Source organism: Centroberyx affinis, unplaced genomic scaffold (genome assembly GCF_046629955.1).
Source record: "Centroberyx affinis isolate AG114_WGS23_722 - 3 ecotype Tasmania unplaced genomic scaffold, CSIRO-AGI_Caff_v1 ptg001599l_1, whole genome shotgun sequence".
NCBI classification, from domain to species: Eukaryota; Metazoa; Chordata; class Actinopteri; order Beryciformes; family Berycidae; genus Centroberyx; species Centroberyx affinis.
In genome coordinates this window covers 229,862-247,721 of record NW_027280045.1, presented here as the reverse complement: position 1 = coordinate 247,721, position 17,860 = coordinate 229,862, and the positions used below count along the sequence as shown (strand labels likewise).

At 43.6% G+C, this 17,860-nt stretch overlaps 1 protein-coding gene across 3 annotated transcripts in view; it reads right to left on the bottom strand.

Annotated features, from left to right (window-relative positions):
* The window catches only part of faf1 (Fas (TNFRSF6) associated factor 1), a 73,597-nt gene that overhangs the window by 29,336 nt on the left and 26,401 nt on the right, over positions 1-17,860 (bottom strand). For all 3 annotated transcript variants that reach the window (XM_071528002.1, XM_071528001.1, XM_071528000.1), the window contains exons 8-12: positions 12,584-12,670; positions 3,068-3,163; positions 2,747-2,870; positions 2,516-2,579; positions 2,321-2,402 (exon numbers count right to left, since the gene is read on the bottom strand). In XM_071528002.1, the coding sequence (XP_071384103.1) occupies positions 2,321-2,402; positions 2,516-2,579; positions 2,747-2,870; positions 3,068-3,163; positions 12,584-12,670 (453 nt within the window). The remainder of the gene's footprint in view (positions 1-2,320; positions 2,403-2,515; positions 2,580-2,746; positions 2,871-3,067; positions 3,164-12,583; positions 12,671-17,860) is intronic.

Here is a 17,860-nt window from a genome sequence, read left to right as displayed (position 1 = left end):
GCTGAAAACACATTACCTCTTTATAACATAGAAACACAGAGATAATCAGAATGACCCCTCCGCTTTCAGACGGTTACGTAGGTGCGATTAAACTAATCAAATTCAGTGAGAGGATTGAATTACATGTTTAAAGCTGAATAGATATCTTTGGGTATGTAAGCTTCTGATCATCTACTGATGGTTTGTAGGTTCTCTGCACTTTGTCAGTACCACTACAGATTTGATTTTTAATTATTCATCTCATCTATTGGTGAGAATGGAATGACGATTTCAGATTCACTCCATAAATCATGAGCAAGTGTTTCTGGTGATTTATAGCTCTAGATCTAGATGATATAGATCTATATGGCTTATGGCATCCTGGTAGGTGTGATTTGGTTTTCCATATTGTTACCTGCAAGCTCAGATTTGAGTAATTTCTGCAAGCCTTAAGATATCACGTTAAGACATGAAGAAACTATTATTACTAAAAAAACAGCACCATCACAAAATTTGAGAAGCCTAGAAGTTTAAGGAAGTGGGCTTTGACCATAAGGTCACTGGTTGTACTGGGCAGCTTCCAGGTGTGAATGTGTCTAACTGTATAAATCTGAAGCATGGGGTTGCTGGAAAAGAGTAAGCATGCTCAGTTAAATTACAGTTAAAATTAGGTATAGGTTTAACTCTAGTCTTAAGTAGACATCTCAACAATGCTGCTTTTTACAGACAACTAAAAAGCTGCTTAATGAAACAGACTAATAATGTTAAGTTTGTCCCATGTTTGCGAGCTGAACATTGTACTGCATCAACATAGCAAAAGACAACAGTCCTGAGAGGCATGGTCAACATGAAGTGACCAACAGCTCTTCCAGCCGGTATCCATTTCACCATCTCTCTCTTCGGTGATGCTCTTTCCTCTTGACTCTGCGAGGCTAACGCTGGGGTTTAAAGCGGATACTTGGCAGTGATAAATCCCTGAACTCTCCTCTCCAGCAAGGCTATGAATTTTGATGTGTCTTTGTGTGTGGCAGACAGAGGAGAGGAGTGGAGGGCGGAGGAGAGTGGGGTTAGCACGATTAACCGCTGCGTTGATGGGGATTTAGTGAGGATCGTGGCTAGTGATGGGTGGCCTATCTCTCTGTACGCTCTGACTAACCACTGATCCCCAAGAGGGTTCAGCTGAGCTCAGCTCAGCTCTGCGGCCCAAAGCATTTTCATTAAGGATGGATTGAGTCTATCTCAACAGCCCCCCAACACACACCTTCAGAAACACTTCATCAAATGTAGTGTTTTGCTTAGTGATTAGCCTCTCCCAGGCTTTGAGAGAGTGAGACTGATTCCTCTGTATATAAACCCACCGAGTGCCCCTCCTCCTGTCAAATCCGCCCTATTCCAATATCCACTTAATGAAGTAGGCTCTTGGCTTTCTACGATGAGGACAGAGAGAACTAGATTTCTTTTCAAAAGGATGAGAAGAACGGAAGAGGGGATGGATGGATAGAGGGAAAAGGGGAAGGTATAACAGTGTTCCCATGTGCTACTGTGTAACGAAACAGTGAATGGCAGCATCTTTTGGTTTTCACTTTTCTTTTTAAACGTCTTTGCATGATCTCAAGCTTCCCTTAAACCCATTCCCACCACAGCACATTTGGCAGGCTAAATCAAGCTCCCCCAAAATAAAATTAAATACAATGAAAATGAGCACTATTTCGACCCTCTGTGCTGTGTAGAGTACAGTGGTACAGTACAGAGAGTGTGAACACCAGGGAGACATGGGCCATATTGTGCTGGCTTAGGAGAGGAGATCAGCTGGGAAGCAGGCAAGAAGCCAAGCTTCTCTTTAGCTTTCTTTTCCATCTCTGTTTATCACTCTCTCTCCATCCCTTGCTCTTCCCTCAATCTCTCATGCTCTTATTCCTCCCATTCTTCTTCCATTCCTCACCAAGTCTCTCACTTTGAGTTTTACTTTTTCACACCTTTCCTCTCTCCATTCTGACCACGTTCTCTCTATTCTGCTCTTCCTGTCTGTTCCTCCATCCCTCCCTCCCTCCCTCCCTGTGCCTGGTGATCTGAACCCCCCTAACATCTTGCTGTGTCCTCACAGTCTAATAAGACTGTAATCCACACAAGCTGTCAGTTGATACAAGCCTCCTTAAAAGGACAAAAGCCGAGAAACGAGGGGGAAAACTGGACGGCTAAAAATAAAGCCTCAGCTGTCAGGGTGAAAATTTGATGAGGGTTTCGATAAAATGATATCAAATAGTGGCCCTGAGGCCTTCTCCACACTGTAACACATAGATATAGGCGGTTTGTGTGTGAGTGTGCTCAGGGTGCTACTCACGTCTCTAGCTTTGCCGTAGAAGGCCTCTTGAGATGCTGCCTCCAAAGACCCAATGAAGAACATCGGGTGGATGTCTCCATACCTACAAGACACGCACACACAGGCAAGCATATATAAACACATTGTTACACTTCAGCCTTCCATGGAAGCAAGGCCCTTTAAATCAATAGCAGCAGCACCCGATGCTTTACCCACCTTTTGGAAAATTCGGCAGTAAAGTGCAGTAAGGCATCACCTTCGTTCTCACTATTCTCTGGCACTGCAAGGGGACAAACGGAATTAAATGGTTGAACTTAGGATGTGTTACTGCATAGTTAGAAAACATATAAAACACATAAATAGGCATTTAGTAATGAGGTGCTACCGAATAAATTAAAGTAACAAATCTAATGACAAAATCTGCATCACTGAAACTATTTCACGTACTCATAGGTGCTTTCCGACAGGTCGAGGAGCCGACTCCAAACATCTCTGAATCATCCACACCAAACTCGGATGCATCCTCAAAATCATCCCCCTCGCTGTCACTGATCATATGGACATCTGCGCACTGTAGACATAAATTATTCATTTCTTTCCAGACATATTTTAGGGTTAGCACATTTAACAGAAATATTTTGTTAGCATGTTTGATTAGTTAACATATATTTATGAGGCACAGGGGGAAAGTAATCCACGGCATGGAACTAAAGTGTGTGTGTGTGTGTGTGTGTGTGTGTGTGTGTGTGTGTGTGTGTGTGTGTGTACCTCTTCTGTGGGCTCCTGGGTATTGGCTGGTGAGGACCTTCGACAAACACTGAGGTGATGGCAGGGATAGCTGATCCCAGAGACAGCTAGCGTCATCTAACACACAGAAAATATACAGTTAATTTCAATTCATTTCATTTCAATTCAGTGCAGAATAATACAGGCAAAGTGATTGAAGACAAATTCATCATTCATGGGTTAAAGGCTCTCATTCCCACTTATGTGCTGATTAAAACTCATCTCAAAGTTTGAATAAAAGACTAAAACACTTAAGACATCAACGCTTCATCTAGTCTAGCAAGCTACACCAACCGATAATGCCAAAAACCCACTGAAAGCGCCACAGAATGTCACATGACGCCTCTGGGACAAACAGGAATCGACTGCTAATGTGCATCAACACCATTGTGAGTGTGATCCCTGGCTCTTCTCAACATGGGTAGAGGGCACAGTAGAGGCACAGGTACGTTGACGCTGAAGATATTGAACATTGGCATGAACTTGACGATCGGCGAGTCAAGTAGGCGCTCATGGACGCGCATCTAGACACTGCCGGTGTCTGTTGTGCACATTACCAATAACACAGGTGACCATTCTGACGTCCGTTGTTCGCTGCCAGTGAGTGGTTACCTTAAAGTGAGATCTTGGAATGAAAGACTTAATATGTGTTTTGGCCCAATCTTATTCGGCTCAAACTTTGAGCTTTACACCAAATAAGTTTGTGTCCAGTCTGCTCATCAGAGTAAATGACATCATTGATAACAACAAACATCACCCATCTTGTTTCAAAAAGACTGAACTCTAGTCAACTGAACTCTGAACAAATTGACCCAGATTATTCAGTTACAGTCCATTTAGGACTAGTGTACGCTACACCAGCTTACATAAGACCAGTCCATATTGGCAGATATGACTTTCAAACAAAGGCTTGCCCATCTCTCTAATCAGGGGAGAACATTGATGAGGTTTACCTACACCTGCAGTAGCAGTTAGCGTGGTGGTGGTTTGTAGTAAGAGAACACCTGACTAATGAGCTCCCAAACCAAAACCCAGGACTGGAAATGTCAGTGTTCAGCAGGGACTCATTACAGCCAGTCTCTCCAGGCCTAGACCCGAGAGACAGCGACTATACAGGCAAGGCTGCAGCAGGATGCAGAGTGAAAGCAAAGATACCTCCCTCATAAATAGCGGTACGTCAGATTTTGGATTGATTTCCACCATCTAATGTGTGACCTATTTTATAATATCTAACATAAACTGTATATCTTTACTATATTTTCAATTACATGTGTCTGTATTATTTCTCGACATGAGGCTACCTTTCATCTCAACAAAGACCAATAAAAGCAGGACTGGCAAGCATTTAACTATGACTGGTCAATCTACCTTAGCTTCAAGCCTGAATGTCCTGAGACTTGTTGCAACAATGCAACAGTATATTCACTCAACCACTAATTGTGAAGAGCAAAGCAGAACAACACTTTTCTGGGAGAGTGAACTTCTAAACAACGTGACGGAGGCAGGGCGGGCAGGCAGGCCGGGCAAGATAAGAGGCAGAGAAGCTGCTCGTCCCCTGCAGAGGTCCTGTGATCTGCTCCATTGTCAGGTGCTAACACACACAAAGAGCAGCTGGACATTGTTGAATCAGGAGACGATTACATGCAACGCCAATTGAGTCTGAAAAGGGCTACACAGACTGCTGGAGTTTCTGTCTCTCCCTCTTTAAAGAAAGTGATTCTTCATGCTGGCCTTGGCTTCTACAGCAGGAGAGAACAGTGTAACCACTAGACCTTGTCAGCAATGCTGGCCTTGGCTTCTACAGCAGGAGAGAACAGTGTAACCACTAGACCTTGTCAGCAACATAGACTTACTAGTGAGCACTTGCTATGTAGCTTCTACTGATAAGAATCAAAACATCTGACAAAGTACCGCACTGTAGATTGTATTCCATCTTTTCACACTACCTTATCTATTCTATCTAAGAAAGCAAAGCAGCAACAGCCAACACATCAAAATGTTCAATATTTGTACAATAGTGGCTGAGCTGAATGTATGAACAGGTCTACCTGAGATGAGGCCTGTCAAACACACTCTTCTGATTTTAAATTATATGAAGTGTTTACTTAGAGCCTTTCCTAAAGATAATGAACCCTATCTCATTGTTCCCCAGGAGAAAGACAATCATTTTATCATTTACTGGAGCCTGGATAAAAAAAATAGGCTCGGAGTACACCGAAATAGGTTATAATATTGACCATTGTGTTTTAAATTCCCACTAGCTCAATAACTGAGGAGAAGATATGAGAAATACAGTATCTCCCCTGACAGATCGAGAATGAATAATATCCTGCTGGGTCCCCACTCCTCCCTCTCCCTGTTGTCTTAAGTAAAGAAAGCTGCCCAAAAAAGCAGTGGCTAGATTGAGATGCAAGGTTGAAACTACACAAGGAAAGAATGACATCAGCGTTGAAGGAAGAGGCCAACACTGGAAACATCAGCCTTGCAAGAGTGCCTCATATCTTACTCACTACCAAAATTAAATGTGTCAGACATAAAACAACAAAGAAAAATACGTTTTTTCCCCATTGCTGTATCCGACTAAATTAAAACCCTTCCCATGAGGCCCCAAACAGTCAATCAGCCCAGACAGAGAGACAGGCATGCGCACACACAGTTTACAGAAGAAGAAACAGATTGTGTTTCTTGTCCAATAGTAATTAGTTGCAAATGTACTTGTGACAATGAGAAGTCTAAAAGTGTCACAGCGAGGACAGCCGAGTATCCCTGGAACACCTAGGAAGAACACTTAACTGAATTGCCTGGTCGTTGCTCATGTAACTTAAGTCTGACCAAGTTAATTTAGCGCTGGGGTACTGACCATTACATTGCTGCGCTCTTCATATCTCTCCAAAGAAAAACTTTAGAAATTAACGTAATTGGAACACAAACAACATTCCCCTAACAGTGAAAGTAACCTGAGTTTGCAATGCTTTTTGTTAACTGAAAGAAAGAACAACAGTGGCCTGTAGAAAAGCTATGTGCATTTGAGGAATGATGGGTGCCAGTTCTAAGGGTTGACTTAGCACTGAGAATAAGAGAGCCGTGGGTATTGAGCCACACAAAGACATACAGGGTCCGAGTCTTAGGGATGTGAAGGAATGGCCCCAGCTCTATTCTGCCTATTCCCCAATCGAGTGGCAATCAAACGTGAGAATCTTAACAGCGGCTGCTGAGAGGACCCCCACAAACCCTTTACCCCCAATAACCACAATGAGAGGCTTTCCTCTGAGGGCCTAATAAGTGTATAAATAAAGTTGATCACTTCCCCTGTCAATGGTAGCCTGGAGGGTTTGGGCTGACATGGATGCAAGGAGGGGAGGTGAAAAGGGAAAAAAAAAATAAGTTGAGCGCCTCTCAATCCTCTTCCTCGCTTTGACCCGATGGCTTCTCCTGATGTTGAGGTACACAAGTGCAGCTTGGCGGCTCAGTGGTGAAACGTGGAAACAAGGCTGAAGTGCCGCAGGGCACAGGGGGGGACGAGGTTAACCCCCCCAAATGACCCTCTCCCACATCTCCACACAAAGGAACTGGCTCCTCTTTTTTGGATTCTTTTAATTAACACTTGCATTGAGGCTCTAAGCATTCAGGGGCCGATACAGGGAAAGAATTTTCTCTCTCCCTTACCCCCTTCGCCTTCCCCTCTCCCCTCTAAGCCTTTCTTCCCTTCTCTCCCCTTCTTTTTCTCCCTTTCTCTCCCTTCATTCTCTCTGTGTTTCATTTTTTCTTTTCTAGTGTGGGCAGTGTTTGGATTAGGTGTCTGGCTGTGAGTGTGAGATAATTACTACTGACAGCTGCACTGACGGCAACCACAACCCCACTACCACCTTACTCCACTCTCTCTTTGATGGAGCGAGGGAGGAAGAGAGAGGGAGAGAAAGAGGGGAGGGGGGGCAGAAAGTGAGACAGAAAGGGGAAAGAAGATAGAGAGAGAAAGAAGAGGGAGGCGAGAGATGGTGCACAAGCTGAGAAAAACACAAGCCCTTGTGAAAGTTTGGAAAATAAAGACTTGAGGTGAAGAGGGGAGAGAAGAAAAGAAGAAAGACCGAGCGCGCCCCACCCTAAACACCTGTTGGTTTCCCCATTTCAGGCTCCTCTGTGCCTTGCTGAAGAGATGTCACTCCTGATTAGCATCTGGGGTCCTGCACAGAGTGTGTAAGGTTCAGCCAGGCAAGGTATGTACGCATGCATACAAATACACAGAGAGCTAGAGGCCAAGGTAGGCATAAATGTAGGATCAGTGGGATACCTAACAGCGGGTGTTGTGGTGCTATGTCTTCCATTCAGCTTGGTGTTGTGCCTCTACGTTCAAAGACAGCAGGGGGGTCTAAAGGTGACCAAGCTAATGAGGAGGAACATTCCTACTCACATAAAGACAACAACACCTCCTCACTACAGGAGCTTCACAGAAAACATACAAGAAAGAGAGATGGACTGAGATAGAAACAATGAAAGGTATCAAAGAGAACAGAGAGAGGGAAAGACAAAATAAGAGAATGAGACAGACAGACTAACTCCTGTGCTGAATGTCACCTGAAGGCAGCCAATCACACAGGGGGGGCTCTGTCTGAGCTTACTGCTCAGCCCTGTTGCTACGGCAACCACAAGACCCCCTCAATAAGCCCTCGGTTCCAAAGGCCCCCGTCAGGTAGAGGAGGATTGCATTAATGCAAGCTGGGAAACAGAGGGAGGCACTGGCCCACAAGGCAAGACACCTCAGAGGCTCCGCAGCATTAATACATTAGCAAACACCATGAAACACTGCATAAATGTCAGCAATTACTGGGTAGGAGGAAGCAATGAAAGGGGGGGAGGGATGAAGAGATGTGGGGATGTAATAAGGATGTCCCACTGCCTGCCAATCACTCCAACAGGTGTGCAGGAAAGACTGCCAATCAAAACAGCTCGAATGAGATGAAGCCTGTCTGGAAACGCTTCAGGCTGTATCCATGGATGTTTAGGTAAGGCGGAAGAAAAGGAGAAGGGGACGGAGGAGGCAGAGGAAGAGGCTCAATCAGCGGATTTCAAACAGCATGGGGAGTTAACGTCCTGTTGGCCTCTCAAATCAACTGTTGCCAAAACCTCTGTTATCGTTTTCCACACTGTTCAGAACAGCTTTGCCAAAGCCACAGGAATCATGAGGGATACAGTGCCAGAGCCAGGTCAGATGGTATGTGCAAATGATTCTGCAGCATTCGTTTTAATCTACTTGGAGTACCAGATAGATGAGACTTGCCACATTGGAAAATAAAATGAGTGCCATCAATTTTGAACTATTTGAAAGTCAGTTAGTATACTTTTTTCTGACTGAGGACCAACACTGCCTAAACTGTCCTGATGCGGTAAACCCTGATCTTATGCTCCATGTAAGTTAAAACAAATGGCAATAACTAAAAACAAAAACAAATGGCAGTGTGCTTTCTTGCATAACCATCTAGTTAGGTATTCTACCGAAAACTATAAACTGGCTTCCAGTGGATCCACGAAGAACACTGGATTGGCAGCACTCCAAAAAATGTATTCAAAAATATAGCAGTATCAGTTATAGCATATAGACCAATGCATGCTGGGATAGGCTCAAGCTCCCTATAACCCTGAACAGGAATACGTGTGTATGGATAGAAAGAAAAAAAAAGTAAAAACAACTACAACAATGTTCAATTTAATTTCAATACATTTAGGAAAGGAAGGCATTCACAGCAGCAGCCACATTTGAAGGAATGGGTGAAATTATTGGGTTGCATTGCACAGGTTTACAAAGTGTTGGCTGTGGCCATCAATAAAAATGTGGCATAACTCAAGTCTTTCCTTTTTTTTTGGAGTATGTTTTTTACAGTGCCGCGATTCCCATGTTCTACATAAATGCTAAGAAATATTTACCATTACTGCTTGACCCGGGTCCATACAATCTGCCTGCTAGAAATGAGCATCACCTCACCTTGCCACAGCTTAGACTACACTCTTTCTCCCTTCTTACTTTTCCATTCAACTTCCTTAGTCTTACACCTCATACAATAACCCTGTGCACTGAATAAACTGTGATCGGTTGTTCAGTGCTACCTGAGTATTATCCATCCTGATCCAATTTCAACTCTCTACGTGGCCTTGAATAGTTCGGAGCACAATAAACAATGAAACACATTGAGGGGACAGTATCAGGGAGGGAGACGTAAAACAAAAACACTAGTTTCTCTCAAAGGTGAGAATTTCTTTCCAACAAACTACTCTCCTACGCTGGGACAACACATAACATAATCCAACAAACAATACCCCCACTCAAGTGTGCTCTTTCTCGGAACACAGGAACAATTAACAGAAGGAATAGATAGCCTAATTAAGTCAATCAATTAGCTAAACTATAATCAGAAAGATGTGTGAAAAATGGATTTTCTGCCACCTATGGGAGTGTGTTGGTGCAATTGTTGTGCCATATAGCAGCCTGTGGAGCAGAGGCAGGCTGAGGTGGCATCCAACTGGGTCTGAGCAAGGAACCACCAACTCAACTGCTACAGCAACTACAGTGCCATCACACACAGAGACATACGAAAACACACAAACACAAATATGCACACCCACACAAACGCAAATGTGAGCAAGCAAACACACACACAAACACACACAATAAGGCAAAGCAGAGCTAAGTAGTAATCGATTCTGACTGCAAGTGGGCTGGTGTGCAGAGCTAAACGTAATCTGAGGCCTGTGGCTGCCATGTTTATTGGTCCAAACCCCAGGAGATGAGACTAGCTAATGAGCTAGGCACTAACATTGCCTCCCTGCCCGCCTGCCGGGCCCTGGGCTTTTCTCTGTTAATACCCTCAGACGTTTCAATAAGAGGGCTGGGGCGAGAGCAGAGGCCATTATTACACTTCTGTCTCTGTGCTTTTTAATATCTCCTCATCCAGGAAACACAGACGCTGCAGATCCCTGTTAGCCAGGTGCCGACCGGGCCTGCGAAGCCACAATGAGCTGCAATCTATTCATGATCCCTGGCAATCATATTTACAGCTACCTACTATGGGGACTAGCCAAGGCTCACTGACAATCAGTACAAAGAAAAAAAAAAAGTTTTCCACCGTTTTTTACATTATCTTTATTACTCACTTGAGCGTGATTGAGCTGGCTTGGTGACAGAATAAACGTGTCATGCTGGTTTATAGTCAAGTGGTTAGGTTACATCAAACTCACTTCACGTTTTCATTTTTGCAAATATCAAATACTGCTTTAACAATTGTACAAAAATCTGTGTATTTAATTTAAAAAGTGTATTTAAAATGTGTCTATCTTGTATTTTCAAAAGCAAAACTTTGAAATGCTGATTTCTGATTGTTCATGAACAACAACAAAATTCTTTTAATTCATATAAAATAATGTAAATAATTACATTATGAGACCAAATATGATACATAATAAAGATGAAGAAAGTTAAACAAAGTTGAATAAATTGTTGAATATCTTATTAGCCCATTTGTTGTTTAATTATTGCGATATATTGGGGTATTTTGCAAAGGCCTAGGCATGGCTACCCTGGTTGTATGGTGTAGATAACCCTTGTACAGATGTCTTATTTCATCATTTCTTTTCATTGCATCAAGGATTACTAGTATACGTCTTCCTGCACCTGACCAAGTGAGGCCTCATGATGCACTAATGTCATATATCTAAAAGATTTTTTAAATAAATCAGTGTCCTCATGAATGTGATCTCAAAGCCCTGAGCTATTCAAGTGAGGGAAACAGGTTTCATAAAGACCACTTTTCTTCTATATTTTAGAGCAGCAGAGTTCTTAAACTCTTGCCATGAAGTATTCCAGTATTTCTTACTTAATACAAAACCACTATATTTTTTCAGCCCTGTCAAAATCCCAAAATACACAAAACCAATTCATTAGATATTTCAAACAAATGTAGCCGAAATGCTTCCTCTCTCTCGTAAATATAAGGAAAAGAATCAGATAAGACTCGGATCTATTGCACCTTGGCGCACCCACATCCTGAACACATACCAAGATTTTTCTTTTTTTAAAAAGGGCTGTGGGTAGCGCTCTTCCTCTATTAATGTGAACAGGAAAGTCATACAGTGCCAGTGGTTGTGGCTGCAAGTTGGAAAAGTAAGTGATGTGGTGTCATAATACAACAGCAGTTTCATGCTAAACTGAGGCCAGTCGTTGCACCACATGCCCACAAAGTGCTTTCAGATTTGAACTAAGAGTTGTATTTTTGTTGCAATTCCAGGCTGTTATTGATCACTTACCCTAAGGTCTACAAAGATAATGCTAACATTAATAAATCCACATCAGCGCTGTATGGTTTGCAAGGCTTTAGAATTGTCTGTAACACAACAAAATAAAGCAAACAATCTGCTACTGAGAAAGGACGTATAACCTTTTGTCCTTTGCCCTTTCAGGCACATTAACGGGTACAATGTATTTGCTTTCATCACTAAATCTTAAAAGCTTTACTTAAAACCGTAAAAACAGGTGCAGTTATTGTTCGTTCACTTTGACAGAGTATTTGAATGATGGATAATGGGTGGCACATAGAATAGAGTGTATCCATCAAAACAGCGCATACACAGAACAGGTTATCCTTTAGTGACCACAAATAGGAATGTATGCAGTCACTTAAAGCCTAAAATAGAAACTTTGTAGTCAAATTGCTTCCGTGGCATAGAGCCAATTTAGGTATATGATAACACCAAAAAATGACACAGTCAAAACTAATACTCCAAACCAAAAAATCATCACAGAGATCTTAAACAAAAAAAAAACGTTAGCTGAGGGTTAACACAAGAATGTGTGCACAACAGCTCCACAATGTAGCATAATAAACCATCCCATACAATTAGCATGGGAACACATATGCTGTCAAAGAAGGGGTGAGACAAAAGGGGTCAGGGGTTCTTCAAGGTTCTGTATGAGGGCCGCTTCTGATCAGCTTGACTGTGTGCAGGGTGAATGGCTGGGAAGAGCGACCCTGGGGCGGGAGAGGTCAGGGAGACTCAATGATGTGAGCTTTAATGTCCACAGATAGAGGACATGGGACGGGAACCCTCTTTGACATCTTAATTAGCTTCAACATCTTACTCTCCTGCTTTTGACAGATGGTTTTAGCATGGATTACAGGAGTGTGGAACAGTTTCCACTGCAATTTACTGTTTTCAACATATTGTAAATCAATAAGCTGTATAACGATGAGCTTTGATCTGTGTTGGGCTTTTGACAACCTTTAAGATTGTTGTCCTTGATCCATGAACCGGTGACGGCTATGTAAAAAAAACATAATAGGGCAAACATGGAAGCATGTGCTATAGGCATATTTCCACGGCAATGTCAAGACAAATGTCCAGATTTTTTCCGTAGAGCTGTTATATATGTGGCTAACAACTGTTTAATTCATGAATATATTTTTGTGTGTGTGTGTGTGTGTGTGTGTGTGTGTGTGTGTGTGTGTGACTTACAGAGTCATCAGATGCTGAGGCAGGCCATCCCTCCCACTGTTGGTGCCGCACTGGGATGTTGGTCAAGTCTGAAATGTTCCTCTTCACCTGCAGACACAAATATAAGGTAAAATCACTACTGTATATTCAAAGATATAGACATTAGATCCACACAAAACTAGTGATTAGAAAGGATAAAACAAACTACAAACAGCACAACTATAAATCACTACTCAGCTCTCTGAATCTCTCCTTAACTTCTGGCCCGCTGTAAAAGTAATTCTGTCATAAAAAGGGCACTATTAAAATTAAATGAAAGTAAACATCATTATGATTAATCAAAGTGTGCATGTGGAATATATTTCCACAAGCAAGAAGTGCTGCAATTTAAGAATATTTTAATACAGTAAATACAATATAGCAAGAGCTACATGATGGTAGTCTCTGTTCAGCGACATGGGGAATAACAAGGATGGAGGAAGAGGATGAAGGAGAAGATGAGTCAAAAGAAGTGAGGGGTGGGGTGGGGGGGGCAGAAAAAAGAAAGCCAGTGTTATCGGCATTCTTCGGATGCCTCGGCTAATGCCCAGCAACAACAGCCCCACGCTCTGAAATGAACAGTATTTCTCTTCTCCCATTCATGCGCGGACGCTGTATCTGCATCACTTAATAACATTCCGTGCTTTTAAACAGTTAGCAGCCAGCCGCGCCTGTCCCGCCGAGCGCCGTGTTACACCGTCCAGTGGGTTGTTGGTTTAAAGCCCTAACGCCAGCCTGATGTGCGCCGGCCGAAGGTGATCAAAGCCCCGTCGGCGTCTGAGTGCTGGCGGCCGTGGATTCTAGTGCATTAATTCCGCAGAATGCTGCCCTGTAGGCCCGCGGGGCTGGACACTGATGCTGAGAAAACTGTCTATTGTGGAGGAAAGCTCCCTCCACACACAGGTCAAATCCTGTCTTTGGAAGCGGCACTGGGGAGAGATGTATCCTTGGGCATATGCAAGGCTGCTGGTCACGGAGGTGGAAACTTCAAGAACGCTACAAACACAAAGTCAAAGCCAATGTCAGGCAAAGCAGGAAAGGAGCTGCAAAACATTGAACTATGAAGGCTGTGGGGGCGGACTTGGCTTGGGCGCCAAGTCCTATTGTATTTTATATTACTGCACTTTGCGTGTGTATATGTGTGTGTTTGTCTGAGAACATAAACTCACAAACATAGCAACTGTAAGACCAAAAAGATTATGATGGCCAATGGCAAAGAATTATGTTTCAAAATCAGCCTTTATCCATCTGTCAAGGCATCAAAAAATGTGTTCTATCTGAAGATATCACTCACAAAATATATATATTATTTGGGCTGGCACAGAAAAAGCACTTCACAGTACAAATAAACTGAGAAAAAACATTAATAGAACAATGATAAATGAGTGACACAGTCCATCCTCTGTCTTCCTATCCTAAATCCCACACCACACCGCTTGGTGCCTATCCTTATGAAGAGAAACTATGGCCAGGATAGCAGGCTGGGGTCAGGCCGGGTGGCCAGTGTTATTACAGAGTGTAATATCTATGTTTGACCAGCCGGACTACAGGGATTTGACTGACCGGCCGGCCAGCCGATGAATAGAGGGGAGAAGAGAGGAGAGGCGAGGCATAAACACTAGTAATGAAGAGGCTGCAGTCAGAGGTTAAAGCAGCATCAGAGAAAAAACAAACTAACGCCCACCATGGAGAGAGTGAAGGTGAGAGGCGGAGGAGGAGGAGGAAAGAGGAAAGAGCGGAGGCAGACAGTGAAAGGCCCACCTGGCAGCGAATAACCTGACCTCACCACAGAAAGACAACACAGCTACACAGCAGGCCTAACCACCTGAAACTACACAGCCAGAAACTGCAGTTAATTACAGAGACCTTTTCTGACCAACTGACTGAAAAGGATGGCACTCAGAGCACAATCTGATGCAAAGTATCAACGACTTAAAAAAAAGAACAAAGAGGTTTAACATAAAGCATTCAAATTTAGTGATGCAAAAAAATATAGCAGATTGAGAGAAAGTGACGCAATGCCTTGGCCCTCATTTCTATAGGTAGCCTAAGTTTTCGTTGTAGTGCCTAGACCTCGGTCACAATGCCCCATAGTGTGAATATGTTGGCCACAGCAGCCATACTGTGGGGATCAGTACTGTCTAATGCTGCCCCCTGTCTGCCATAAAACCCATCTCACTGGTGAAAATAAGTTAAATTACAACAAATTGAATGATTCTATTTCTTATTTCACTGATTCTGAATGTCAAATTTGACATGGTAATTGGTAGCTTATAATTACTGACTTACATTTGTTTTACACATAAAATAATGGGCTATTGTTCAGATATCATTACAGGATACTGAGCTGTATAACTTAATGGGTAGAGCGTGACACCAACACTGAGTCCAGCGGTTCATAAAATGTGTCCACCAAAATGGTTACATGGTAAAAAAAAATTATTTTGTATGACCAGAACTACATACAGGACTATGAGCTTGCAGAAGCTAAAATGTAAAGGGAATGTCTGTATGAATATCAGAATTTAAATCAAAATCTTAATAACAAAATAAGATGCTGCTGTTTCACTGCTGTTGCTAAGGCTGTGATGAAGCAGGATGTATGAGCCGGTTATACACCGCATTTGCTAGACTGGCTGTGGTGCTGAACTGCTGGACAATACTCCTCACGGCAAAATTAATGATCCAATCACTGTAAATGCCAAGTGCCTGTAATCCCTGGCTGGAAGGAAATCAAAGAGAAGAAAAGGTTGCCGTTAAACAGTCACAAGCTCTCTCTCTCGCTCTCTTTCTCTGTGTCCCCTGGGCACCAGATGCCTTTCTTTCATTCCTATTTTTCTATCTATCCTTCCTTCTTTCTGCTCTGTTGTCCCGCCTGCGTTTGGTTCCTATATGTCCCCCAGCTGCGGGGTAGGGACGGGGCCCAGGCCCAGCCCCGCGGGGCAGTAGAGGAGAGAAATCCCTAGGACAACTGGTCTGGTCACGGACGGCCCGGGACCCAGCGGCCACCCCTATTCTACCCTCTACTTCCCTGGCAAACATTTGCTCTCCAGCTTAGCCCGCGAGCTAGCCAGCAACTTACCCCCACACTCTTGTCTGGGAATGCCAATCAGAGTCTACACAGCCCTGGGTTGTAGAGATGGAGAGGGAGAGGGTAGAGAAGGGACACTGGGAGAGGGATGGAGAATGAAGGAATAGAGAAGGGGGGCAGTTCCCTGGGAGCCACAAGGCAAAGCCAGAGCCTTTGGCAAAGACAAACAAGAAGACAGGACTCTATCCCCATTGATATGCACAAGCAGGGACCATCGGCTAGTCTTCAGCTAAGACAAAAGGGAGAACAGGGAGAGAAAGGTGCTCTGTAGTGGAGTCCATATGTGTCTGTGAGTGGACACAGTATGAGCAGAAAGGAGAGGCAGACTGGCTGAATATGGTGTTACTTCTTTGTTGCATTCTCAGGTCTTCTTATAATGAGAGAAATGCAACCCCCCTCTTGTTTGTGTCTTTGTCTTATGTCTTTATTTCACCGTTCCACACACCACTCCTAGTCCTTACTATGAGCGTCAACAATTACTCCAAAGCAACTTCAATGAGGTCACCCACAACTATAACACTATTTGATTGCCTTTACTCGCAAGCCAATTGCACCTGTAGCTCTCCACACTAGTTATTGAACCCTTTCTTCAGTCTCCAGATGGTGTGTACACATGCTGTAATGACGTATTACGTCCTAACACATTCCAGTATTAAAAAAGGAAAGGAGCCTGTTCCCTGACTAAAGAGTAAATATATAAAGAGTATGGTCAACATGGGGCAAACAGAGTCCAGATCTATGCAGGTTAAAGTTCTGGGCCTCATTTTCACCGCAGGGGGCCTCAGGATGCCTAAAGACAAGCATGCGTAAGGAAAAGACCACGACATGGAGGCCTGTTTGAGCCCGCATTGTCCCTTCTCCATCCCCTATGGCCCCTGACAGCCCCCCCACCAAGCCAGCAGTCCTTTCCCTCCTTTCTGTGTCCATGGTCCCCCCCTCCCACACCACAGGGACCCCTCCCCAGTGTTTGTAATCCCAGCAGAAACACTTAAGGTTCACAGTGGGCGCTCATCAAAACCATCTGCCTGAGAAGAGAGAGAGAGATGAGGAGGGAGGAGAAAGGGAGAGAGGGAGGGAGAGAAGGAAAGAGTAAGGGAGGAGGGAGAGAAAAGCAGGGAGGAAAGTTGCCTCCTCCAGTTCAGAACCTGGCTGTACTAATCTGTTCAATTAGCACCATTACAAGCCCTGCTAGTAGCCTGATTATTATTACAGTAATGGTCACCCGCGCTGAGGAGCCAGGCCCAGGCAGCAGCGGCTGTAGGGAACAGGGGACAAAGCCACGAGGCTTAGGAAGAACCAATTTCACCGAGTGGAATCAAATTGCTGATAAGTGAGAGAAGAAATAATTAGCCTAGATGTAACAGGCACGGACCATAAAGGAAACCCAATCTGAAAAATAGGAAGTCAAAATGATCCAAAACCACCACAGACAGGAATATAATTACAGAGTGATATTTAAATTCTGACAGATCCCATTGATCAATGTTTTCAGTACAAATGATGATCAGTTAATTTGCCTGTGAGATATGATCAAGAGAGGGACTTCTCTATCCTTCCCACTCGGTCCTTGGGGAGCTTGTTTCCCCTCACCTGTGACAGCAGGCTACCCACTGTGAATAATAAATGACGCCGGCTCAGGTCTCCCTCTCTGCAGGGGAGTTAGAACAGGACAGGACAAGGCAGGAGTGTGCGCAGGAGGAGGAGGGGGGTGAAGGAAGAGGGTGTGAAGGAACAGAGCGAGGCTAAAATCTACTTATGAAGATGAGATGTTTATTTTAATTAATTTAATTTAATTAATGTTTAATTTAATTTATGTAAAATGAAGGGGAGCACGGATATGAGCTCTAAAGAAGTCACACTCACATATAAACAAACACACACACACATGCTCTTCAACCCTGTAATCTGGATGCAGCTGTGACAGTAATAAATGATGGGCAGGAAGGCGGACTGCCTTCACACTGGGGTCCAGTATGAATAACTATGAATATTTCATATGCTACCAAATCCATTGTTTAGTTTCAGATGAAGAAAATGAATGGACTCTCAGTCCCCCTCCATTGCTCCCACATGCCTAGATCAAACAGTGTTCAGTCATTTAGACCGCCTCCTCTACTGTTGAGACTGTAGAGAGAGACAGAGAGAGAGAGAGACGCAGGGTGGGGGGA